This window comes from Schistocerca cancellata, chromosome 8 (genome assembly GCF_023864275.1).
Source record: "Schistocerca cancellata isolate TAMUIC-IGC-003103 chromosome 8, iqSchCanc2.1, whole genome shotgun sequence".
NCBI classification, from domain to species: Eukaryota; Metazoa; Arthropoda; class Insecta; order Orthoptera; family Acrididae; genus Schistocerca; species Schistocerca cancellata.
Window position 1 is genome coordinate 453,815,694 of NC_064633.1, and position 27,893 is coordinate 453,843,586.

At 44.4% G+C, this 27,893-nt stretch overlaps 1 protein-coding gene across 1 annotated transcript in view; it reads right to left on the bottom strand.

Moving 5' to 3' along the window:
- LOC126095624 (zwei Ig domain protein zig-8-like) overlaps positions 1–27,893 on the bottom strand; it is a 529,063-nt gene that overhangs the window by 76,224 nt on the left and 424,946 nt on the right. The window contains exon 5 of the mRNA XM_049910390.1: positions 8,838–9,006. Within this exon, the coding sequence (XP_049766347.1) occupies positions 8,838–9,006 (169 nt within the window). The remainder of the gene's footprint in view (positions 1–8,837; positions 9,007–27,893) is intronic.

Consider the following 27,893-nt stretch of genomic DNA (forward strand, 5'->3'; position numbering starts at 1 on the left):
AGGATAACTGATTCAGTTAAGTAAGACTATCAAATAGGAAAAAGGTGGGCCTTCATGAATAACTGAGTCAGTTAAGTAACCAAGAGTTTGGATTGCCTCCTCACAACGGGTATACCAGAAAGCTCATACGCAAAGAGTGCAAGACTTCACCGAATAGGAAGCCCAAGTAAGGTTACAACTAGAGCACCAGCCTTCAGAGACCATTTTGGTTGGGTACAGACCGCCAAAAGAAATATTAAGGCAGGAAAATTGATTACAAGAAGGGAATAATAACTATCCAAGGTGTATACCCACGTCACTGCAAGATATCACATCTACAACGACGGCGCAACGCCCGAAAGAAAACTAGGCTGCCAAACACAATCACATAGCCTCAGAAATGGCAAATTTCGGAACGCAGGTACTTCCTAAGCCAAAATAAGTGACAGACCGATGACATCTGCAATACCCGAAGGTATCTCGAAACCGGCACTCCGCAGTATTACAAGAGAGGTACTTGAAACTTCCTGGCAGATTAAAACTATGTGCCGGACCGAGACTCGAACTCGGGAAATTTGCCTTTCGCGGGCAAGTGCTCTACCATTTGAGCTACCTAAGCACGACTCACGACCCGCCCAGACAGCTTTAATTCCGCAAGTACCTCGTCTCCTACCTTCCAAACTTCTGCAAACATCCACCAGGCTGTGGCTAAGCCATGTCTCCGCAATATCCTTTCTTCCAGGAGTGCAGGTTCTGCAACGTTCGCAGGAGATCTTCTGTGAAGTCTGGAAGGTAGGAGATGAAGTAGTGGCGGAATTAAAGGTGTGAGAGCGGGTCGTGAGTCGTGCTCGGGTAGCTCAGATGGTAGAGCACTTGCCCGTGAAAGGCAAAGGTCTCGAACTCTAGTCTCGGTCCGGCACACAGTTTCAATCTGCCAGGAAGCTTCATATCAGCACACGCTCCGCTGCAGAGTGAAAATCTCATTCAAGAGAGGTACTTATCTGGTGTTCTAAGACCTTTGGCAGGGAGGTCGGCTAAAACCAAACCATCTAGGTACTGAAGCCACAGCACAGAATAGGAGAAACATGTTATCGCTCCGGCTAAGGAAACACCATCGTCTCACACAGTTTAAGATATTCCGTTAACAAACAACCAAGGCCAGTCTCGACTCAGGAAAACGAAACAAAAGCCACAGTTCAAGGAACCAACTAGCGGTGAAACAGATCAGCTAAGAAATCTAAGACGACGTGGTGGCCGAGCAGCTCTAGGCGCTACAGTGTGGAACCGCGCGACCGCTACGGTTGCAGGTTCGAATCCTGCCTCGGGCATGAATGTGTGTAATGTCCATAGGTTAGTTAGGTGTAAGTAGTTCTAAGTTCTAGGGGACATGACCTCTGCAGTTAAGTCCCATAGTGCTCAGAGCCATTTTTTTTTAAGAATTCGCAATGATCGCAACAGACCTATGGGTATCAATAAGAAAATGATAGCTAAGACCTTAAAATCCAAAACGTAACACAAGGTCAGGAATCGAAGATGAAGCTTGCCCGTTGCAAAGGAGGTCCAGAATTCAGCACAGCGAAACTAGCTTCAACTCACTCATCGGTACGTTAAGTCCCAGAGCTGGCAGTCCAGGCCACGTACGTAGACGGCACTCGAAGGCAGGCACGGATTCAAATCATCCCGCAAACGTGGCCAGCAACCATTCGCCGGCCTCCGTGCCCAAGACAGTTGCCCAAGTGGTCGCCTTGATCGCTGGGCGGACCTCTCACACCGTCCTCCTCAGTCTGTTGCCATTCGCCAACTCGCCACGAGACAGCTTGTCCCGTCCTCATCAACTATCTCGAACAAAGATCTTAGTAGCCTCAAACCTGAGGTAAATCGCACGACAGACCGAGCTAGTGGCTCCAGAATTCGAAAGCTGACTCCAGCAACCGTGCCACGGCTCATTCATCATCTCAAATCATTCGTTTCCAGTCATTCACTGTCCAATGGCTTCGCTCTTTACTCCATATCGAACTTCGCTTAACACAGGCTAGAGAAACGCTTTCGGCCCCTGTATCCGATCTCTCTATCTCTTTACGCACGGTCTTTGTGCTAGCTGGACAGCTGGTTGCACATTGGAACTCACGAGGCGTTCCTTCCGCTAACTTAATGTGATTACTTGCAAACACCTTCCGCAATGCCTGACGGTCCAGGTGCGTCAGTACATAAGGTGTGCTTGGTCTTTGTACATCTGCTGTTGTTCCTTGCATTTCGACAGCACATTTACATCACTAACAGTCGACATTTTCAGCTTTCGAAAGGCTGAAATGGTCCTGATGAATTTTGATTCTGTTGTTTCCCAATGACTACTACAATTCCGAAGTTACTGAGCTCTCCAGACCGACACATTGTGCTGTCATTGCTTCTCTACTAATGGCGCGACACTCCCCGTCACCTCTCAGCCTCATTGTATCACATAGCGGCGTCCGGGTACTTTTTAACAGTACGTACATATATTAATTCAACGAGCGTGAATAATAATAATAACAATAATAATAATAATAATAATAATAATAATTCTTATCATTATTATATTGTTCATACCTATTTTTGTTCATAGCTGTATTTCAGCATCAATTTTTGTTTGTGGGACATCCACAACAGTTCAGCGACATGTTCATAGCAAACAGATCCACCTCAGTTATAAAATATTTTATTGACCGAATTATTGCACTACAGAAGTCGCTGTACACTACTATGGTTTCAGGGTCTTAGCCCCATCATCAGGTCTCTCTGAATTCTAACAGTAATAGCGCGTCATGTGCACGTGCTAACAAAAATCAGTACCCAGACCTACTACCTTTGGCCTAATAACAACCTTGATATGCCTGGGCATTGATTCAAACAGAGCTTGGAAGGCGCGTACAGGTACAGCTGCTTATGCAGCTTCAACACGACACCACAGTTCATCAAGAGTAGTGACTGGCGCATTGTGACAGGCCAGTTGCTCGGCCCTCATTGACCAGACGTTTTCAGTTGGTGAGAGATCTGGAGAATGTGCTGGCCAGGGCAGCAGTCGAACATTTTCTGTATCTAGAAAGGCTCGTACAGGACCTGCAACATGCGGTTGTGCATTATCCTGCTGAAATGTAGGGTTTCGCAGGGATCGAATGGAGGGTAGAGCCACGGGTCGTGACACATCTGAAATGTAACGTCCACTGTTCAAAGTGCAGTCAATGCGAACATGAGGTTACAGAGACGTGTAACCAATGGCACCCCATACCATTACGCCGGGAGATACGCCAGTATGGCGATGACGAATACACGCTTCCACTATGCATTCACCGCGATGTCACCAAACACGGATGCGACCATCATGATGCTGTAAACAGAACCTGGATTTATCCGAAACAATGACGTTTTGCCATTCGTGCACCCAGGTTCGTCGTCGAGTACACCATCGCAGGTGCTCCTGTCTGTGATGCAGCGTCAAGGGTAACCGCAGCCATGGTCTCCGAGCTGATAGTCCTTGCTGCTGCAAATGTCGTCGAACTGTTCGTGCAGATGGTTGTTGTCTTGCAAACATCTGCATCTGTTGACTCAGGGATCGAGACGTGGCTGCACGATCCGTTAGAGCCATGCGGATAACGTGCCTGTCATCTCGACTGCTAGTGATACGAGGCCGTTGGGATCCAGCCTGGCGTTCCGTATTATCCTCCTGAACCCACCGATTCCATATTCTGCTAACAGCCATTGGATCTCGACCAACGCGAGCAGGAATGTCACGATACGATGAACCGCAGTCGCGATTGGCTACAATCCGACCTTTATCAAGGTCGGAAACGTGTTCGTACGCATTTCTCCTCCTTGCACGAGGCAACACAACAACGTTTCACCAGGCAACGCCGGTCAACTGCTGTTTGTGTATGAGAAATCGGTTGGAAACTTTCCTCATGTCAGCACGTTGTAGGTGTCGTTACCGGTGCCAACCTTGTGTGAATGCTCTGAAAAGCTAATCATTTGCATCTCAGAGCTTATTCTTCGTGTCGGTTAAATTTCGCGTCTGTAGCACGTCATCTTCGTAGTGTAGCAATTTTAATGGCCAGTAGTGTAGATTTCAGACACAACTGATGATGCGGTTAAGATCCCGAAGCTGTGGAAGCGTATAGCGACTTCGTGTAAGAATTCGGCTAATAAAGTATTTTCTAACTGTGGCGGATTTGTTTGCAACATGTAGTTGAGTAGCTGCAGAATATATGATCAATAATAAAACAGTCATCAGCTGCACAAAAAAACCTTTATTTGCTTCACTTGTGACGGAGAAATAGAATTACTTGTTGCTGTGGCGACAAATTCTTTAGCTACTTTTACCGAATTATACAGGTCACTGCTGGCCGATTCTTATTTTGACGTTATCTTAGCAGCTATTTGCCGACGACCTTGTCACAGTGATAACACCGGTTCCCGTCAGATCACCAAAGTTAAACGCTGTCGGACTGGGGTAGCACTTGGGTGGGCGACCATCCGGTCTGCCAAGCGCTTGGCAGACCGCGGTGCACTCAGCTCTTGTGAGGCAAACTGTGGAGCAACTTGATTGGGAAGCAGCGGCTCCGGTCCCGTAAACTGACATACGGCCGGGAGAGCGGTGTGCTGACCACAAGCCCCTCCATATCCTACTCCAGTGACGCCTGTGGGTTGAGGATGACACGGCCGCCGGTCGGTACCGTTGTGCTTTCATAGCCTGTTCGGACGGATTTTAGTTTAGTTTTTACTTAGGATTTTTAATCTATTTCACATTTGGAGACCACAGTTTGAAAAGCGAAAAGATAAGTGATTTAAAATGCACTTAAGGCCATAAAATACTTAAAATGAATGCATCGCGAGTGACATAGTTGCATTACTCCAACGAGTTACATTGCAGTAAATATATAGGTAAGCATTACTTCATCTAACACGTAGCTTCCATACTGAACACAGCGGTTAAATTATGGATAAAGTGTGAAACATACAAAGGGATGTCGACTTTGTTGCAACGTTCTATCTGTGAATAGCACAAGAATGAGTAAAATAAGCTTGAGAATGTCCTTCTAATGGCTTTTGGAGTAGATACATAGATTTGAACTGGCATATAATCAGCAGCATTACATTGATAGTTTTTAAGAGATGAATTGCTTTACAGTGAATTCAGGTTCTTACGTAGGGAGACATAATTACGCAAGATTACTTTGTGGAAGTTGTCGAAGAATACTGAGAGCACCTTTGGAGTGATCGTAAAACATACAGTGTCAAAGGCAATTGGAAAATTAGATCTTTCACGTTAATAACGTACCCCGAAGACGCCAAATAAAAAAAAAAGTCTTACACTTCTTGCATCTTCGTTATTATTTTACATAGTATGTCAGTTTTCCGGAATTATAATCAGGAGATACACATACAGTAACGGAGACAGCAATGCGAGCGAGAAGGGATCGCATTTTATAACAGTTTCTTGGTACATTGGCCGTGGAGAAAACATCGATCAATAAAACTACAATAAAACAATTTCAATGTTAGACCTGACAATGTTAATCGGTACGGTTTCGAGTGGTTTAGAGCTGTTACACGATTATTATGAGACCGTTTTACTCTATGAAAAAGGGTAATACACACCCTTTGTTGTCAGAGGGCTAGAATACAGTCAAAAACGTAAAATAATATAAAAGTATGGCTGATATAGCGTCGGTGAAAGTAGTGGACAGTAGTATGGAGCATGCCGCTCTGGAGAGGTGTGAAGAACATTGCAGAATAAGGCTCAGTCGCTAGCAGTTTAGTAGCGAAAGGTCCACCCTCCACCTCCGGCATAACGTCGGTAATAGCTAATCACTGTGAGACATGACTGTATTCGATAATGAAATACACTACTTATAAGCAACCAAGACAGCATGTACTGACAGACACAGACAGTCTGTTACCAATGTGGCTAGTCATCCATTTTCAATAAGATTCTTGCGTTCTTAGAGTCGTCGTTGATAAATGATGACATTGAGATATGGTACGTACCTTATTGAAATGACTGCCAGGAGCTTATTTAAATAGTGCTTCGTGCATTTGTCGTACCGGCGGTATCACCCCACTCCAGTACAAATTATCTTCCCCATCATTGTACAAAATCTCCCAAATATTCCACTGTTTGGGAGGCGTAGTTCCATGCATAGTCATAGGTAGTGGTTATTACCACCTTAAGTGTGGACCGCAGCTCATGGTCTAGCGTTGCTGCCTTTGGATCAAGGGGTCCCGGGTTCGATTCCCGGCCGGATCTGGGATTTTCTCCGCCCATGGACTGGGTGTTTGTGTTATCCTAATCATCTCATCTTTGGGGAAGTGTCGAAACTGGAAACTGAAATACTTGGAACTTGTACTGGTGCTGATGACCACGATGTTGAGCCCCCCACAAACGAGTACCATCAACGTTTAGTGTGATGCCAGAAGAAAGACGGTGTGACACCGCCGGAACATTGTCTATATATTATGAACTGAACAACTTAATTTAAAACAGCCGCATGGATAGTATGGGGAAGGCAACACAAAGGCTACGTTTTATTGGCAGAAAGCTTAGCTGATGCAACAGACGTACAAAAGGGACTGCCTAGACTAGGCGTGTTCGTCCTCTTCTTTCATCATGATGAATGAAAGTGGCGAGATTGGATTGAGAAAAGGTTGGAGATTTGTACGGGCGCTGACAACCGCGCAGTTGATCGCCCCACAAACCATACATCCTCATCATCATCATCATCATAATTATCGTCCTCAGCTGGAGTACTACCATGCTGTACGGCAGGGCCGGCCAAACACTGCACAGTGTGCAGACGTGCGGAAGGGCTGCACATGTGCGCATGTGTGCGACAGCGAGCGACAGCGACATCTGTTATTAGACAAGTGTCCTAAATGAACGGCGGCGGCTCCACTTCCCTGTTTATGTGGTACAAGCAAGAGCGCAACATACCCAGTCTCGTTTACCCCTGGTAACCATAACCTTAACAGAGAAGTACTGAGAAATGGCAGGTACTGTGAAAAAGCAAAGGACGGGAGATCTATGTTCTCAGTCGTTTAAAAATGACAAGGAACTGCAATTCTTTTTTGTAGCCGTTGGTGAAAACTCACAGTGTTTGCTATGTCGCCGAATAATAGGCGGCCAGTGTAAGTTTTCAATTGAAAGACACTACAACACATACCACAAAGACGAGTGTAGTGTACTCAAGAGTGAAGAACGGCAAGCAAAATTAAATGTCCTTAAGAAAATGGATGAGACACATCAACTCGATTATCATTTCTCATGACCAGTGATAAACGTGTTTGGATTTATTCCTTAAAGTTGCTCATTAAACCGTTTGTTCCCATGTGTACTCACATTTAGGGTTTTTTTAATGTGTGAAAGGCTACGCTCAGCTGAAGCCGATAAAACGTAACATTCATCTAATTGTCGGTTATTATGCAGATTTCAGACGGAGCTGATGAAAGATGTAGCAATAATAGTATTGAAATAACAGGTGATCATCGGGAGGTCTGCGGTTATCATTCTGTTCAGAGGTCAGTGAGACAGAAATTATGTGGGTGTAACTGAGGACACCGAGAATTAGTTATAGGAAACGTTGCATTAGTTTAATGTTATTTGAAATCATGAATAAGGTTCGTTGGAAGTCGCTAAGTGCTCTCTTTCTCAAATACTAGATCAAAAACATTACTCGTATTTACGTGCCGCCAGCCAAGCTGCCTTAATAAAAACCCATGGTTGTTAACTGTATTACTTGTCTTACTGGGTTAAACTGTTAACATAAAAGTAGACGTCTCAATGAGTGTGACAGTACTTTAAATGTTTAATGCGAGAAATACCTTCCCATGGTTGGCTTGCAAACTGTGGAAAGAGCACCAGAATGCGCCGGTACAGAGTATCCAAGCAAGTGGATAAAGCGACATCTGTGGGTAGAAACATGCACTACATGAACGCTGACGGCTGCGGCGTGCACACTGTAACCCGGAAGTTGCACATGTGCAGCAGCACCGCACGCGTGCAGAATTTCTGGCCGGCCCTGCTGTACGGGTTCATTACCAGATTGAGAGGGGACATCGAAGGAAGCTCGTTCTGTATTATAGCAAAGTATGGGAGAAAGTGTCGCGGGAATGGTAAACGAATTGGGATGGAAGTCATTAAACAAAGGAGTGTTACTCTACAGTGATATCATTTCACAAAATTTCAAACATCGACTTCCTCTTTTGAATGTGAAAATGTTTTATAATCGCCAACATACGTAGAGAAAAATTATCATCATAAACTAAGAGAAATCTGAGGAAGTAGAGAATGATTTAAGTGTCTGTTTTTCTCTGTTACAGAGTGGAATGGTACAGAAATCGTATGCCAAACACATAAGTGAATTGTAGAGTTGATGAGTGGCTGTAGATGTAGAGAAGCAGGGCTAATTTCTCCAGTCGATGTGAGTGCCAACAAATGTGAAGTGAGATTACAAGTTCCGGTTGGGGACGCGGTCGTATCACAGATTCGTACATGATAGTCCCAAACTCGAAGGGCGATAGTCAGTAAAATTCTTCAGGGTACGTGACTGCATTGTCATTTTGTAAAATTTTCGACGTTTCGGGCACTGTCACATGTGTCCTTCCTCAGGGTGTCTTTACTAATTGTTACTGAAAATGTCATCGAGGAAGCCCATTGGCAACAATGACGGGAACGTCTGAAAGTTTTACACATCGACAATGCGGAGACGTATCCAGAACAATTTTATAGAACGTGATAACGGCCGCTAAAGCCTACGCTTAGATCCACGGGTGACGTTTCATTACGGAAATTTGTGCCTCGCTCGCTGTGGTCGAGGGGCTCCACTTACCATGCAGGACGTGCACGTTGACGGGCCGCGCCTGCGCGTTTGACGGGTTGCACTGGTAGCGGCCCGAGTCGGCGGGCGTGGCGCGCTGTATGAGCAGGAAGCTGGTCGTGGTGGGGCCCTTCTCCGTGATCACCGTCACGCCGCCCCGAGGGCTGTCGTAGCTGATGATCTGCAACAGCGCCAGAGAAAGCACACACATTAGCCACTGTCACGGCAGCGGTCTGTAGGCGAGGTAACGTCTTCTCCTAGAAAAGACTACACTTCTAGCCATTAAAATTGCTACACCAAGAAGAAATACACATGATAAACGGGTATTCATGGGACAAATGTATTATACTAGAACTAACATGTGATTACATTTTCACGCAATTTGGGTGCATAGATCCTGAGAAATGAGTAACCAGAACAACCACCTCTGGCCGGAATAAAGGCCTTGATACGCCTGGGCATTGAGTCAAACAGAGCTTGAATGGTGTGTACAGGTATAGTTGTCCATGCAGCTTCTACACGATACCACAGTTCATCAAGAGTAGTGACTGCCGTATTGTGACGAGCCAGTTGCTCGGCCACCATTTACCAGACGTTTTCAATTGTTGAGAGATCTGGAGAATGTGCTGGCCAGGGCAGCAGTCGAACATTTACTGTATCCACTAAGGCCCGCACACGGCCTGCTACGTGCGGTCGTGCATTATCCTGCTGAAATGTAGGGTTTCGCAGGGATCGAATGAAGGGTAGAGCCACGGGTCGTAACACATCTGAAATGTAACGTCCACTGTTCAAAATGGCGTCAATGCGAACAAGAGGTGACCGAGACGTGTAACCAATGGCACCCCATACCATCACGCCGGGTGATACGCGAGTATGGCGATGACGAATTCACGCTTCCAATGTGTGTCCACCGCGATGTCGTCAAAAACGGATGGCTACTATCAGGATGCAGTAAACAGAATCTGGATTCATCCGAAAAAATGACGTTTTGCCATTCGTGCACGCAGGTTCGCGTTGAGTACACCATTGCAGGCGCTCCTGTCTGTGATGGAGCGTCAAGGGTAACCGCAGTCATGGTCTACGAGCTGATAGCCCATGCTGCTGCAAACGTCGTGGAACTTTCCGTGCAGATGGTTGTTGTCTTGCAAACGTCCCCATCTGTTGAGTCAGGGATCGAGACGTGGCTGCACGATCCGTTACAGTCATGCGGATAAGATGCCTGTCATCTCGGCTGCTAGTGATACGAGGCAGTTGGGATCCAGCCTGGCGTTCCGTATTATCCTCCTGAACCCATCGACTCCATATTCTGCTAACAGTCATTGGATCTCGACCAACGCGAGCAGCAATGTCGCGATACGATAAACCGCAATCGCGATAGGCTACAATCCGACCTTTATCAAAGTCGGAAACGTGATGGTACTCATTCCTCCTCCTTAAACGAGGCGTCACAACAACGTTTCACCAGGCAACCCCGGTCAACTGCTGTTTCAGTATGAGAAATCGGTTGGAAACTTTCCTCATGTCAGCACGTTGTAGGTGTCGCCACCGGCGCCAACCTTGTGTGAATGCTCTGAAAAACTATTCGTTTGCATATCACAGCATGTTCCTTCTGTCGGTTAAATTTAGCTTCTGTAGCACGTCATTTTCGGCTGTAGCAATTTTAATGGCCAGTAGTGTACCAGTAAACACACGATTCCTTAAGGAGTTGGACTCACATTTATTAAAAACAGCTTCCAACTCCTGGCTATAACAGTAAGGGAATGTGTTAAATATTTTATGTTAAGCATGAAAGGAAGGAAGAGTTCAGAAAAGGTAGCAAAACACCAATTCCGTCTTCGTATCACGGCTTATCTACGTGGTGGGATCTCTAGTACATATGTATGTAGTTTCGTGCTATCTTCCAGTTCTCCTTCTTAAATGCAAGTATTTTATTACTTTAGGAAAGTTTTCCGTATTTGTAGGAGGGTTTACCGAAAAGTAATGCCTCCAACTTTGTAACTCCTGAACAGTTGGCAGCATTGGGATGCGGCAAGTACTGGCTTGTTCCGTAGCCTCTTCTCTACAGCACCAGTAGACGGGAAGCCTTAGCATTTAACCGTTGTTACAGTGTAAAGTATGGAACCCTGCGCAGACGGTCGGTCAATGGGATTTAAGCAACTTGCAGTCATTGAATTCTTGACAGCAGAAGGCGTCACCCCAAAGGAGATTCATCAGAGAATGAAAGCAGTTTATGGTGATTGTGTTGATGTGAGTACTGTGCTACAAAGGGCGAGTAAGTTTAAAGATGTTGAGGCGGGAACGTCTCACTTGCGTGACAAACAAGAGTTGGACGTCCTGTGACAGCAACCGCCAAGTTTCACAAGGAAAATGTTGACAGACTGATTCAGGGCGATCGTCGTATCACTCAGACAGAAACTGGAAGCACAATCGGCATTTCACAAGAACCTGTGTGTCGCGTTATTGCTTTGCTTGGCTATCGGAAGATCTGTGTACGATGGACACCCCGGATGCAGAATCCCGAAATGAAAGCATACAGATTTGAAATTTACCAGGAATTCCTCTCTCATTACAAGAATGAAGGTGATGCCTTTCTCGTTTCAACTGCGACAAGAGACTAAACGTGGGTACACCATTACGACCCGGTGACGAATCGTGATTGCGAAAACAGTAGGCTTCTTCCGTGACGCCTTCAAAAATGTTGTTCATCGTTGGCAGAAATGTATCCAATTGGCTGGTGATTAGGTGGAAAAGCGGATACTGGTAATTAAAGATCACATTATAAGGATTATGTCTGCTTTTGATTTAGTAAAATATTCCCATCGGAACCCAATTTACGAAGGTGGAGGCATTACGTTTCATTCAACACTCGTAATATGCCACAAAGTTACAATACAGGGGGCGTTCATTAAGTAATGTCACGCGAGGTAGTCGTGCGACCGCATGCCTTGTCACGGTTCGAGCGGCTCCCGCCGTCGGAGGTTCGAGTCCTTACTCGGGCATGCGTGTGTGTGTTGTTCTTAGTATAATTAGTTTAACTTAGTTTAAGTAGTGTGAAAGTCTAGGGACCAATGACATAAGCAGTTTGGTCTCTTAGAAATTCACAAATTTGAACATTTGAACAGTTCCTAAATCCACAACCTGCAGGAAGGTGGCGACAGTGACAGAGCGACAGAAGAGATAGTGGTACTCATGGTCCGGATAGCATGATCGAGATAGTCTGCAAGGAACCGTCAAAATATAACGAATTATAATCCATTTGAGGGGGCAAAAAGGTGCGAGTTTCAAGAATGAAAAAGAACCAAAGCACTCTGTTCGCCTCATTGTTCTCCGAAGTACCTAACACTGTTGACCAAGTTGTTGAATAAGATTTGGTTCAAAGGACATCCGCAACTGAGTACTCGGCTTCACGTGCGGCTCTCACCTACCCGCAGCCTGGTGCTCAGTGTGTGGCAGCCACCCGCTTTCACGGTTTTTGTACACCTGAAGATGGACTTACATTTGCCTGAAACCGGTCGTGATTGGCCTTTAAAACTAGTTAGAACCGAAGCGGTTTCTTATCTTATTCTACCAAGTTGGTGAAGTGGGTGCTATAGTCGACATGGCTTAAGCAAAATCCTGACAACTCGCAGCGCTGTTTCCAACTTTCAGATGCGAAATACTAACGGCTGCAAACGAAAACAGTATCGGTCCACAGAGCTGTGCCAACAATGAGGCATTTCCATAGAAAGGTTCACAAAATCGCGTTACCTTACAAGTCGAGGTAGGCTCGCGAAGCTGCAGTGCCCAGCCCACCGCAACTGACAGGGATCAAATTAGGCCAACTAAGCTATAGCTCTGTACAGTAACAGTTGGTCCCAAGAATGAAAAAAATTAATAATAATTCGCAACCCAAAATCTTATACAACTGTGGTTTTCCGATTTTCATGAAGTCTGCTTTCCACGAATCCACGTTAAAGGTCAGCAGTGCTCGAAAAAATTGTTCCCAGAATCAAGTATTCCTGCGGCCCACAGTTCTCTGTAGTAGTTTGAAAATGTTTCAAATGGCCCTAAGCACAATGGGACTTAACATCTAAGGTCATCAGTCCCCTAGAACTTAGAACTACTTAAACCTAACTAACCTAAGGACATCACACACATCCATGCCCGAGGCAGGATTCGAACCTGCGACCGTAATGGTCACGCGGTTACAGACTGAAGCGCCTAGAACCGCTCGGCCACAACGGCCGGCAATACAATGTGCGTTCAGCACGATGTCGCCAAACACGGATGCGACCATCATGTTGCTGTAAACAGAACCTGGATTCATCCTAAATAATAACGTTTTGCCATTCGTGCACCCAGGTTCGTCGTTGAGTACACCACCGCAGGCACACAGTTTTAATCTGCCAGGAAGTTTCATTGGCGACTATGTCTCATACTGGATAATCCACGTAAATATAAGTACAGTTGTTCGTATTGTGTATATTGCAGCCTATGTTAACCGGGGGCCTATAAACGACTTAGAGGTTCCGTCCCTGCCGCAGCCGCAGTGGTCCACAACCTGACCACGACTATCGCAGTCCACTTCACCCCTCCGTCGCCCCACACAGAACCATTCTTTCAGGGTTATGGTGCGATTCGGCCCCCGGTGGACTCCCCCAGGGAACGTCTCACACCAGATGAGTGTAACCCCTATGTTTGCGTGGTAGAGTAATGGTGGTTTAAGCGTACGTGGAGAACTTGTTTGCACAACAATCGCCGACATAGTGTAGCTCAGGTGGAATAAGAGGAACCAGCCCGCATTTGCGGAGGCAGATGGAAAACCGCCTAAACACCATCCACAGACTGGCCAGCTCACCGGACCTCGACACAAGTCCGCGGGGCGGATTCGTGCCGGGGACCAGGCGCCCCGTCCCAGTCCGGAAAGCCGTTCGTTAGACCGCACGGCTAACCGGCGGGTCTAAGTACAGTTACTGTTCTTAATCATTTAATCATTCACTCACACAAACAACACCACTTTGTCAGACAATTAGAGTGTAGGAATTTTGGGGTCACTGAGGGTGGCAGCATTCTCCAACAGAGAAGAGTTGACACGTGTTTCGAATGGTACCATCTTTTAACGATCACTACTTGGCTCCTGCAGCCAGATTATTACTCCATAAATACAGCTAGTCTATTTGGAGGCTCATAAGGTACTAATTTATAGACCACTTCAATTAATAATAAGATCGGAGCATCCGGACCTTTGGTGTCAGCCCACAATGTCAATATTGGCTCTTGAGCTAAAAGGTTTAACAGCCACTGGTTTACAGCGATGTCACCATGATGGAAGCGATGCACTCAACCAGTTCTCCCCAGATAAACGCAATAGGTCATTGGTATGCTTAGAGGGCAACACTTTGGATACGGAGGACAGGTTAGCACGCGGATGCAGTATGAAGACAGTGGGATGCAATTTTAAATAACAGACATTATATGTCGCCCGTTTTATTAATATTTCGCTGTCAAATAATAAAAATTTGAAAAGGGTAAAATGACTGTTACGTGGCAAAAACGAGCACAGAAGACGGTTTCACACTATAGACTAAATATTCAACAGTAGGGCTGTAATCACAGACTTCTCTTTGGGCATAAGAAAAAAACTAACTATTCAATGTCAATCCTAATGTATATGACCTACAGTGTTCCACTTCTATATCCAGTAAAAACTATAGTATTATAAATTTATCCGTGATTTTCAATCCTTACCATAACCTTCTAATAGTGTCTTAGCCTTTTAAATAAAATGTAGTTGTGTCCCACTAAACAGACAATGCATGGAACAGATAGAATTAGATTTTGAATACTTTATATTCATTGAAGCATACAAAAGTATGATACTTTTCCGAAGCATTTTGTGCACAAAAGTACCTACGATTCTTTCGAAAGTGACAGAACAAATTCATTTTCATCTACCTATTAGACCTTCCCTCGTTTCCTGCCTAAACGGATGTAAGCTCTCACTGCTGCGTCGTCTTTCGTTCTTTGTGTTCTTGCATTTAAAAGTTTGTTGGCAAGGTTGTCAGATTGGAAGATTGACTCCAGACACTGTAGGCACCACTGACAGCGTTCCAACCCTATCAAATTTCTCTGTTTCCACAGGGCACCACAAACTTTCATAGATAGTTAAAACAGAAAAAGTATATGTGCGATTAGGAGTTTCTGGTAGTGGTGAGAATGAAAGGTAGCATAATGTTACTGAGCAAATCGAAAAATTTAGAAACATATTGCGCTACACAAAATTATTGTGCAGTCTGTGGGCGTATTGAAAATATCCTTTCCAGTCTCCCTGTGGATCACTGGGCTTTGTTGTTTATGTTGTAGTGAAAATGGGTCCAAAACAAGACAAAAGAATATTATAATTAAAGTGCATCGAAGTGTATAAATCACTGTGAGCACTGCTAAAAGTTAAGACATATCAGTACAAAAACAGAAATTTTAAAAATAGGGATCGGCCACGAAGAACGTTTTAAAAAAAATGAATGAACGAAGAGTTATGAATAACGGGCGTACAGGATGTAACGGATATAAATGCAGATAATTTTATTGATGACTGACGACAGTCTACTGATCACAATTACGTCTCTTGGAGGTTAATAATTGTGGCTGTTAGAAGTACACTATGTGATCAAAAGTATCCGCACACCTGGCTGAAAATGACTTACAAGTTCGTGGCGCCCTCCATCGGTAATGCTGGAATTCAGTATGGTGTTGGCCCACCCTTAGCCTTCATGACAGCTTCCACTCTCGCAGACATACGTTCTGTCAGGTGCTGGAAAGTTTCTTGAGGAATGGCAGCCCGTTATTCGCGGAATGCTTCACTGCGGAGAGGCATCGATGTCGGTCGGTGTGGCCTGGCACAAATTCGGCGTTCCAAAACATCCCAAAGGTATTCTATAGGATTCAGGTCAGGACTCTGTGCAGGCCAGTCCATTAAAGGGATATTATTGTAATTATTGTAGTGTAACCACTCCGCCACAGGCCATGCATTATGAACAGGTTCTCGATGATGTTGAAAGATGCAATCGCCATCCCCGAATTGCTCTTCAACACTGGGAAGCAAGAAGCTTCTTAAAACATCAGTGTAGGCGTTTGCCGTGATATTGCTACGCAAAACAACAACGGTTGCAAGCCTCCTCCTTGAAAAACACCTCCACACCATAACACAACAATCTCCGAATTGCCGGCCGCGGTGGTCTAGCGGTTCTAGGCGCTCAGTCCGGAGCCGCGCGACTGCTACGGTCGCAGGTTCGAATCCTGCCTCTGGCATGGATGTGTGTGATCCCCTTAGGTTAGTTAGGTTTAAGTAGTTCTAAGTTCTAGGGGACTGATGACCATAGATGTTAAGTCACATAGTGCTCAGAGCCATTTGAACCAATCTCCGAATTTTACTGTTGGCTGGCACTATACGCGCTGTCAGATGACTTTCACTGGGCATTCGCTATACCCACACCCTGCCATCGGATCGCCACAGTGTGTATCGTGATTCGTCACTCCACACAACGTTTTTCCACTGTTCAATAGTCCAATGTTTACGCTTCTTATTCCAAGTGAGGCGTCGTTTGGCATTTACCTGCGTGATGTTTGATTCACGAGCAGCGCTCCACCATGAAATCCAAGTTTTCTCACCGCCCTACCCCGCTAACTGTCATATTACTTTCAGTGGATCCGGATGCAGTTTGGAATTCCTGTGTGATGATCTGGATAGATGTCTTCCTATTACACATTGTGACCCTCTTCAACTGTCGGTCGACGGACGAGGTCGACCTGTACGCTTCTGTGCTGTAGTGTTCCTTCACGTTTACAATTCAGTATCACATCGGAAACAGTGGGTCTAGGGTTGTTTAGGAAAGTCGAAATCTCGCGTACAGACGTATGACATAAGTGACACCCAACCACTTAACCATGTTCGATGTCCGTGAGTTCCGCGGAGCGCTCCATTCTGATCTCTCGTAATGTCTAATTACTACCTAAGTCGCCGATATGGAGTACCTGGCAGAAGGTGGCAGCACAATGCACCTAACACGAAAAATGATTATTTTTGGGGTGTCCGGATACTTTTGATCACATAGTGTAGCATGTTTTTAGGACAGTTAGTACCTCCAAGCGGGAGTGGCACAAGCAAGCCGCCTGCCGGTGTGGCCGAGCGGTTCTACGCGCTTCAGTCTGGAACCACGCGACCGCTACGGTCGGAGGTTCGAATCCTGCCTCGGCCATGTATGTGTGTACTGTCCTTAGGTTAGTCAGGTTTAAGTAGTTCTAAGTTCTAGGGGACTGATGACCTCAGAAGTTAAGTCCGATAGTGCTCAGAGCCATTTGAACTATTTGAACAGGCAAGCTATTAATGTGTTTCCCACCTGGGCACCGGGACAATTATTGTAAATTGGAAACAAAACGGTCAGTCAACACTGACAGGCGTAGTCCACGTCGTGGCACAGATACGACACTGCAGAAAACATTAGGTACTAAAGTATGTAATGTGTTTACAGGAAGACTGTTAACGACAGAGAAAATACAACAAACACACGGTGGGGACTTATTAGGGTACCACACTCAAAATATCTCTAACTATAATCCCAACAACCTGTATAGAAATTTTCGCATATGTATACAATATTTACCCGAAAATAATCTCTAATTGCACGTATTACTGCCTGGCACTTTTCCATAACTATGTCTCAGATACTTCAAGGTGAAATTGTACTTGTAAATTTGAATTCCTAAAAAAAACTTTCCAATGGCAAGGTTTCGTAGGGTAATAGATAAGCCCTGAATTGTTGGAACTGCGTCTCTTATTGCAGAATATATGCTTATCTACTCAATATTCCCTTTACTTGTTTATTCCTTGGATACTCAAGAGCAACAAACAAAATATCATACAGCAGCTTCTTAAGCAATAGTATTGTCCCTCTGTGACTAGCCGCATAATGCTACATTTGGCTAAATGAGAAATTTAGCAGAATCATGGGGAATCACTTATAGAAGTACAATTAGCCAATGGGAAACTGTGGCCCTACAAGAAGTTATGGCAGAATAACAATGAGTCTTGATCACAAAATGGATATTTATTCTCTAATAATGAAAAAATCTTATCTTAATTCAGTCCACTAGTTTTAAAACTAGTGAGAATATTTGTAAAGGAAGACACGAAGTCTTTGCTCAGTAATGGTAAATAGCTCGTCATTGTACCAAATATAGTGGTTTGTAATTGACATACAACTGACTTCGTTATCTAAAATTCTCTGGTGTTGCTACAGTACCTGCTGATATCCTCCAGCATTTGGTCACGTATGTGAAGTAAAGTAGAAAGACAACTTTTCAGAAAAAGCTGTTCGATCAAAAAAACAACACAGGTGAATGTGCTGCGACAGAGCTGATCACATTGACGTCAGTAATTTGAGAACCATATTATTTACTCATGTCAGTACTAGCTATACAAGAATGTGTTTACATGGATCCAGAACAGTAACGTTGTGTGAACGGGAGCAGTATTTTCCTTCCTCAGAGTGTACGGCACGCCACATTCCCTGCAGATAAACTGTGGTCTGCGTAAACAAGCAGATATGATCGATCCTCTCACATTATGATATTATTTTCCTTCGTCTCTCTCTGAACTTTATCTGCATCGATCGGAGTAGCGCTTTACTCTGAATGTAAGGAATGTGTGGAACTAACAAAAGGAAGATCTAGCAACGGCTCTCCATTGCGTACTCGAACAGCTGAGTGAAAAGGAGAAGGATATACAACGTTTTAAGGTAAACAAATTCTTCTGAAGCAGTGACGGACCCATAAATACGCGTGAGATGCCACGTTACTCACGCTGAAGGCTGTTGGAGAACCTTTCGCATATATGTTATGTACTCGCAGTTGCGAATACGGACAGCCAGCAGCTGTATAACGGAATGACGATAATGTAGATTTGTGCCTAACCAGGATACGAACCCGGATATCCCGCTTATCGCGAGCGATCGCCTTACTATCAAGCTATCCGAACACAACTTATGTCCAGACCGTAACTTTCATATGTCGTCAGCCATGTATCTACAGCTTGCACTAGTACAATCGTTATGTAACTCCCAGTACAAGGGTGCTATTTAAATTGAATAGAACGAGAAACCAGTCCAAGCTTAAAATATTATATTTTTCATTTGATGATTTGTTTCGGGGTAGGACTCATTTTCAAATCAACATCACAAATTCGAAAATGGCATACAGATAACTATATGCACTCTAAATATAGATAACTGTATGCACTAGAATGTACATGATTTGAAATTCGGTCTCGAATGAAATATAAAATATTTACAACTTGGACTGATTTTTGTTCTGTTGTTGTTGTGGTCTGCAGTCCTGAGACAGGTTTGATGCAGCTCTCCATGCTACTCTATCCTGTGCAAGCTTCTTCATCTCCCAGTACCTACTGCAACCTACATCCTTCTCAATCTGCTCAGTGTATTCATCTCTTGGTCTCCCCCTACGATTTTTACCCTCCACGCTGTCCTCCAGTACTAAATTGGTGATCCCTTGATGCCTCAGAACATGTCCTACCAACCGATCCCTTCTTCTGGTGAAGTTGTGCCACAAACTTCTCTTCTCCCCAATCCTATTCAATACTTCCTCATTAGTTATGTGATCTACCCATCTAATCTTCAGCATTCTTCTGTAGCACCACATTTCGAAAGCTTCTATTCTCTTCTTGTCCAAACTATTTACCGTCCATGTTTCACTTCCATACATGGCTACACTCCATACAAATACTTTCAGAAATGACTTCCTGACACTTAAATCTATACTCGATGTTAACAAATTTCTCTTCTTCAGAAACGTTTTCCTTGCCGTTGCCAGTCTACATTTTATATCCTCTCTACTTCTACCATCATCAGTTATTTTGCTCCCCAAATAGCAAAACTCCCCTTCCCAACCACTGCTTCCCTTTCATGTCCTTCGACTCTTATAACTGCCATCTGGTTTCTGTACAAATTGTAAATAGCCTTTCGCTCCCTGTATTTTACCCCTGCCACCTTTAGAATTTGAAAGAGAGTATTCCAGTCAACATTGTCAAAAGCTTTCTCCAAGTCTACAAATGCTAGAAACGTAGGTTTGCCTTTCCTTAATCTTTCTTCTAAGTTAAGTCGTAAGGTCAGTATTGCCTCACGTGTTCCAGTATTTCTACGGAACCCAAACTGATCTTCCCCGAGGTCGGCTTCTACTAGTTTTTCCATTCGTCTGTAAAGAATTCGTGTTAGTATTTTTGTTCTATTCATTTAAAAAAAAGGTGCAACCCAAGCTACTCCAGCATGCAGGAAGTTCGTAAATTTTAATTGAATTCGCTTGTCCGATGTCGGCGGATGAATACAATATTTCACTGCCTAAGTTGTCCAGAAATACGATTCAACAATCCTTAGTTCATGCATGCATCTACTACGTCGAATAAAGCCAATGTGAAATACATGAAATGTAATCAGAGTTGCGGATATGGATAACCAGCAGCTGTATAATGGAAGGAAAGTAATGGAAATTTGTGGCGGACCGGGACACGAAACCAGACTTCCCGTTTATCGCGAACAGTCGTCTTACCATTAAACTATCCGAGCACGATTCACTGCTGGACGTAAACTTACATATGGCGTCAGCCATGACTGCATCTGACATTGTTCGAAACTGGCTCTGGAGTAAATGTACCTTCTCCATATTCCATTTGTCTACCGTAAAAAGAAGGTTGTTACAACCTTAGTGATGGAAGGAAATGATTCAAAAAATGGTTCAAATGGCTCTGAGCACTATGGGACTTAACTTCTGAGGTCATCAGTTCCCTATAACTTAGAACTACTTATACCTAACTAACCTAAGGACATCACACACATCCATGCCCGAGGAAGGATTCGAACCTGCGACCGTAGCGGTCGCGCGGTTCCAGACTATAGCGCCTAGAACCGCTCGGCCGGCGGAAAAGATTCCTCCAGCAATGAAACCGAGATCTGTGACAGATATGGTAACTCAACTCATCAGGGAAAATAATATCAACCACTTTAAATGAGCAAAATCATCACTTTGTAGCGCTGCCCATGTGTTTTACTGGTACCAGGCAGTTCACGTGACCGTCCATGATTGGCATCAGTCGTGCTACTGAAGTGATGTATATGTGCCTGTCGACTGCATGCCATCAGCTTAATAAGATGGATCGACGTGGAGTCGTGACAGAGTGACTGATGTTCCTATGACCATACTTTGAATGAAATTCCCCGATTTGGTGGTGTTTCAAAGCGGACTGCACAGTGTGTCAACCACAATTTGAAGTTTGCTTACGCTCCGTTGTATAGTAAGCTATGTTTTAAAATACTCTGCCTAATAAGAAACGTGAAGCACCCAAAATAAATGGTGGAGCTTTAATGAAAGTACCTACACTTGCACACCACCGGCCTCTAAGAGCGGAAGGATCAGCAATGATCAACGACATGAGGTTGAAGAAGACAATGGAAACCACTGTATTAAAGACACGTAATGTGTATCCACAGGACACGTGGCCTCTGTTTCAAATATCGTGATCTCTCCATTGACAAACGATCCTACCTATTCCCCCCTTCGGATCTTCGGGAGAGGCTGAGAAGGAGGACGTGACCATGAGAAGAAGATTGAATAATCAACGAAACGATAATGTTCTACCAGTCGGGGCGTGGAATATCAAATGTTTGAACTAGGTAGGGATGATAGAAATTCTGGAAAGAGAAACGTTAAGGCTCAATCTAGTTATGGTGGATGTCAGTGATGTGAAATTGAAAGAAGACAAGAATTTCTTGTCACATGAATATAGGGTAATATCAACAATGGTAGAAAATGGTATAACTGTTATAACGGCAGTGGAAGTCGTTGTGAATGAGGAGGTAGTGCAGAGAGTGAGCTACTGTGAAGAGTTTAGTGATAGGGTTGTTCTCCTCTGAGTTGATAGCAAACCATCACCGACAAAGAAAGTTCAGGTATACATGCAGACGTAGCAATCTGAAGATGAAGAGATAGAGAAGGTATGTCAGGATGTTAAACGGGTAATTCAGTACGTAAAGAGAGACTAAAATCTAATAGTTATGGGGATCAGAGTGGGGTTGTAGAGGAAGGAGTAGAATAATTAGTTACGGCAGAATGAGGCTTGGTAGTAAGAATGAGAGAAGAGAAAGACTGAGTTCTGCAAAATTTCAGTTAGCAATAGCGAATACTAGGTTGAAGAAATACAAGAGGAGGAGATATACTTGGAAAAGGCCGGGATATAGAAGAAGATTTCAATTAGATTACACAAAGATCAAGTACAAATACCAAAATCAGATATTAGATTGTGAGGCGTACCCAAGAGCAAATATAAAGAGTAGGCTACAGTTTAAGAGACTATTCAGGAAGAATCCTTACACAGAGAAGTGGGATACGTAATAGCTAAAGAATGAAGAGGTACGCTTGAAGTTCTCTGAGGCTGTAGATACTGCGATAATGAATAGCTTAGTAGGCAGTTGAATTGAAGAGGAATGGGCAGTCACAGAAATTGCAATGAAAACCGTCGGAATAAAGAAGGTAACTGCGAAGGACTCAGGAGTAACAGAATAAATAGTTCATTTGATCGATGAAGAAACGAAGTACAAACATGCTCACGGAAATTCTGGGATTCAGAAACAGAAGTCACCTACCTAAGAATGAAAGAAACAGGAAGTGAAAGAAAGCTAAGTTGAAATGGCTAAATGATTGTCGGAAGGATTGAGTCAGGAAAGTCAAAGGAACCTTCGCTGAAAATAAAAACAAGGACGGTAACATTAAGAGTGCAGTGGAAATTCCAGTATCAAATGCAGAAAGGGGGGGGGGGGTGGAGACATGTAACGAATACACTGAACGCCTCTATGAGGTGGACGACTTATCTGATGACGTGGTGGAAGAAGAAGCAGCAGTCGATACAGAAAAGATAGGGGATCCAGTGTTAGAATGTAGAATTAAAAGTGCGCTGGAAGACTTAAAATCGTATTAGGCAGAACGGATAGATAACATTCCACCAGAATTTCTAAAATTACTTCGAGAAGTGGCAAGCGAAACGGCTATTCACGTTAGTGTGTAGAATATAAGAGTCTGGCGATATGGCATGTGAGTTTCAAAAAACATCATCCACACAATTCCGAAGAACTGCAAGAGCTGACAGGTGCGAGAATTATCGCACTTACAGCTTATCATCCATATTTCTGACATGAATAATATATACACGATTGGATAAGCGAATTGAGGGTTTGTTAGACGATGTTGTGTACATAGTTCCGCTTAGTCAGAGCGTACACAACTTCCAATTAGAGCGCGCCCCGCTAAGCACAACACCGCAGGCGCAGCTCTCGTCCGTCTCCGCACTACGAGATGGCGCTGTCTTATAGACGGACCAAATTCTGCTTCCGCCGATCCGCGTATTAATATGTAACGCAGCCAATGAGATTGCTGCTAACGTAGAACCTTTTCTCCTTGCGGATCACACTAGCGCATTGATACCTGAACACTCGAGGTATTATAACGAGTGTACAGACCTCCGATTAGTCAGTCTGCATTAGTCTGCATTTGTCTGCACCAGTCTGTACGAATCTGCATTAGTCTGTACCAGTCTATAGTCAAGTTTCAGTCTGCGCCTAATAAGATTAGCATATTCCTGTACATAGCCATGAAGATAAATGTATAGACACTTTGTCAAGTATCAGAGATATGTGAGAATAAGATTAACGTACCAAGACCAAAGGAACTTCAGATTGTCAATTGTAAATAGCATCCACAACCATTAAGTTATTTTTATGCTTGTTATTATTTTAATAAATGTGTTTGAAAATTAATCAAGTTCTGTTTAAAGCTGGTCACCGTCAATCTGCTACTCTAAGCGTGCAAGTGGCATTTCTATCGTCTGACCTAACGGCAGAAGATAAACACACCACGATAAGACCACGAGACATTTTGCTGACACTCGCCTACTTCGTTAGAGCGATAAGTCAAATAACCTGATTGTGTGTGTACCGAAGGTCTTACAGTACGCACACCGCAGATGACGATCAGTTTGGCTTTAGGAAAGGAAAAGGAACCAGAGAAGCAGCTCTCACATTGTGGCTAATAATGGAAGCAAGATTAAAGAAAAAGCAAGACACCCTCTGAGGACTCGTCGACCTGAGAAAAGAGTTCGATAATGTAAAATGGTGCCAGATGTTCGAAATTCTGAGAAAAAAAGAGCTAAGCTGTATGGGAAAGACGGATAATATACAATATGGTCAAGAAAAAAATGGAATAATAAGAGTTGTAGACCAAGTACTAAGTGCTCGGATTAAAAAGCGTGTGAGATAGGGATACAGTCTTCCACCGCTTCTGTTCAGTCTGTACATTGAAGAAGCAATGACGGAAATAAAAGAAAGGTTCAAGCGTTTGATAACTGTTTTTTTTATAATGTGGGACCACAGTCATAGTATATTTCTTTAAATTCAGTACCGCCATTAGACTGTTCTTTATTTGCAGTGTTACATTTACACGATCATGATTTCGGCTTCAAGGTGCCATTGCAAAAAACACTTGATAATGGCACCTTGAAGGCGAAATCAAGATCGTGTAACTGTAACACTGCAAATAAAAAACAATCTAATGGCGGTACTGACTTTAAAATTCAAGAGTTTCATTAAAATTAAAGGTGAAGGGATGTCAACTATAAGATTCGCCATGACACTGCTCTGCTCACTGAAACTGAAGAATTACTTGATTTTCTGAATGGAATGAATAGTCTAATGAGTACAGAATATAAAGTGAGAGTAAATAGAAGAAAGATGAAAGGAATGAGAAGTAGCAGAAGTATGAACAGTGAGAAACTGAGCATAAGGATTGGTGATCACGAAGTAGATGAAGTTAAGGAACTGTGATACATAGGCAGCAAAATAATCCATGACAGATGGAGCAACTAGGAGATAATAAACTGACTAGCAATGGCAAAAATGGCATTCCTGGCCAAGAGGAGTGTAACACTATCAAACAGAGACCTTAATCTGAGGAAGAAATTTCTGAGAATGTACGTTTGAGGCTAAGCATTGTATGGTAGTGAAACATGGACTTTGCGAAAAGCGGAAAAGAAGAGAATCGAAGGATTTGAGATGTGATACTACAGAAGAGTTTTGAAAATTAGATGGACTAATAAGGTAAGAAATGAGGAATTCTTGCAGAATCAGTGAGGAAAGGAAAACGTGGGAAACACTGACAAGAAGAAGGGAGAGGATGGTGGAACATTAGTTAAGTCATAAGTTAATAACTTCCATGGTACTAAAGGGAATTGTAGATGGTAAAAATTGTAGCGGAAGACTGAGACTGAATACACCCATCAAATATTTGATAACGTAGGTTGTAAGTGCTACTCCGAGATGAAGAATTTGGCACAGGACAGGAAACCGTGGCGGGCCGCATCAAAACAGTCAGAAGACTGATGACCCGAAAAAAAAATGAGAAGAAGAATAAAATACAATGAAGGAGACTATGACAGAGTTGACAGAGTCTGGTTCATGCTACTGAAAAGAACTTCGAGAAAGTGGCTGAACAAAGAAGTGGGACAGAAAGGATTTTACCCTGATAGGAATGCGTTTTTCTCTCATGTTGTTCAGACAAGAGTGTTAAGGGTCAACGCTCGTATGTTGACAAGAATTTAGAGAAGACAGAGTATATGGAAACCTCTACTGCTGTCCACAAGCAGTCAGGATAGCTGTGCACATGATGGTAATAATAATAATGAGCGTGTGGCATTGGTGGCCGGGAGACCTCTCGCGGGGCGGTTCGGCCGCCGCTCCACAAGTTCTTTAACGCCACTACGGCGACTTGCGGGTCAACGAGAATGAAATGATGATGAAAGACACACAACACCCAGTCATCTAGAGGTAGAGAAAATCCCTGACCCCGCTGGGAGTCGAACCCGGGACCCTGTGCGAGGGAAGCGAGAACGCTAGCGCAAGATCAAGAGCCGCGGACCACATGATGGTGAGATACTATGAAATACCTGAACATCCTAAATACCTCAAACACAGGCGTTCATAACCAGTTCTAGGCACTGTGAGCCTTCCTGAGAAGACTGTTGCAGAATATCATCGATGTAGTCGATAATTCAAAGTGTTCGTACAAGTTCCTTTTTCAGTTCAAGAGGGAAGAGCTTCTTCTATTTTGTATGGTGTAGAGAGATGCTAATGCTTTCTTGCACGTTGCGGTTAGGTGTTCAGTCCTGCTTAGATTTTCATCTATTGTTATTACCACGTAGACTCTTTACTGATGCAGGGAAGCTGTATTACCTACATGCCCGGACCTACTGGCGGGTAGACTTCTACTAGTCCTAGGCTCCTGGTAGTCAGAACACGGTGCTAGCCCGTGCCCGGCGGCCTTTGGCAGGCGCCTCGCACGGCTGTCGTTAGAGCCTGGAATACCTCGCAGGCGGGCGGGCGGCGCGTCCTGACCGGAACGCCGCACCGGCCGGAAGCGGCGGCGACCCCGCCGGCTGGGCGTCCTTTGTTGTGGGCTGGAGCTGGAGGGCCCTCCAGGCCGCTCTCGCCGCCATTGTTCGCCGGCGCCCTCTCAGCCCGTGTCGGCCCACACGGAAGGCCGCTGTCCCCGCCAGGGCAAACGCCACATTTCGCACCGGTCACCTCTCAGCGACAGCATTGTAATGCCCTAATCTTGCACCGAATAGCCGAAATTTTCTATTAGGAACAATGGTGCCAGACAAAGTGCTTAATTATTTGCATGTAAAACTTCCGCTCGCTAATAGTGAAATTAATTTTGACATATGGCGCAAGTCATATATAATCGACTCAATAATACATGTGTCGCAATGACATATACACTACTGGCCACTAAAATTGCTACACCACGAAGATGACGTGTTAAAACGCGAAATTTAACCGACAGGAAGATGTTGCTGTGATATGCAAATGATTAGCTTTTCAGAGCGTTCACAAAAGGTTGGCGCCGGTGGCGACACCTACAACGTGCTGACATGAGGAAAGTTTCCAACGGATTTCTCATACACAAACAGCAGTTGACCGGCGTTGCTTGGTGAAACGTTGTTGTGATGCCTCGTGTAACGAGAAGAAATGCGTACCATCACGTTTCCGACTTTGATAAAGGTCGGATTGCAGCCTATCGCGATTGCGGTTTATCGTATCGCGACATTGCTGCTCGCGTTGGTCGAGATCCATTGATTGTTAGCAGAATATGGAATCGGCGTGTTCAGGAGGGTAACGCGGAACGCCGTGCTGGATCCCAACGGCCTCGTATCACTAGCAGTCGAGATGACAGGCATCTTATCCTCATGGCTGTAACGGATCCTGCAGCCACGTCTCGATCCCTGAGTCAACAGATGGGACGTTTGCAAGACAACAACCATCTGCACGAACAGTTCGACGACGTTTCCAGCAGCACAGACTATCAGCTCCGAGACCATGGCTGCGGTTACCCTTGACGCTGCATCACAGACAGGAGCGCCTGCGATGGTGTTTTCAACGACGAACCTGTGTGTACGAATGGCAAAACGTCATTTTTTCGGATGAATGCAGGTTCTGTATACAGCATCATGATGGTCACATCCGTGTTTGGTGACATCGCAGTGAACGCACATTGGAAGCGTGTATTCGTCAACGCCATACTGGCGTATCATCCGGCGTGATGCTATGGGATGCCATTGGTTACACGTGACGGTCACCTCTTGTTCGCATTGTCGGTACTTTGAACAGTGGACGTTACACTTCAGATGTGTTACGCCCCGTGGCTGTACCATTCATTCGATCCCCGTGAAACCCTACATTTCAGCAAGATAATGCACGACCACATGTGGCAGGTCATGTACGTGCCTTTCTGGATACAGAAAATGTTCGACTGCTGCCCTGGTCAGCATATGCTCTAGATCTCTCAACAATTGAAAACGTCTGGTCAATGGTGGCCGAGCAAGTGACTCGTCACAATATGCCAGACACTACTCTTGATGAATTGTGGTATCGTGTTGAAGCTGCATGGTCAGCTGTACCTATACACGCGATCCAAGCTCTG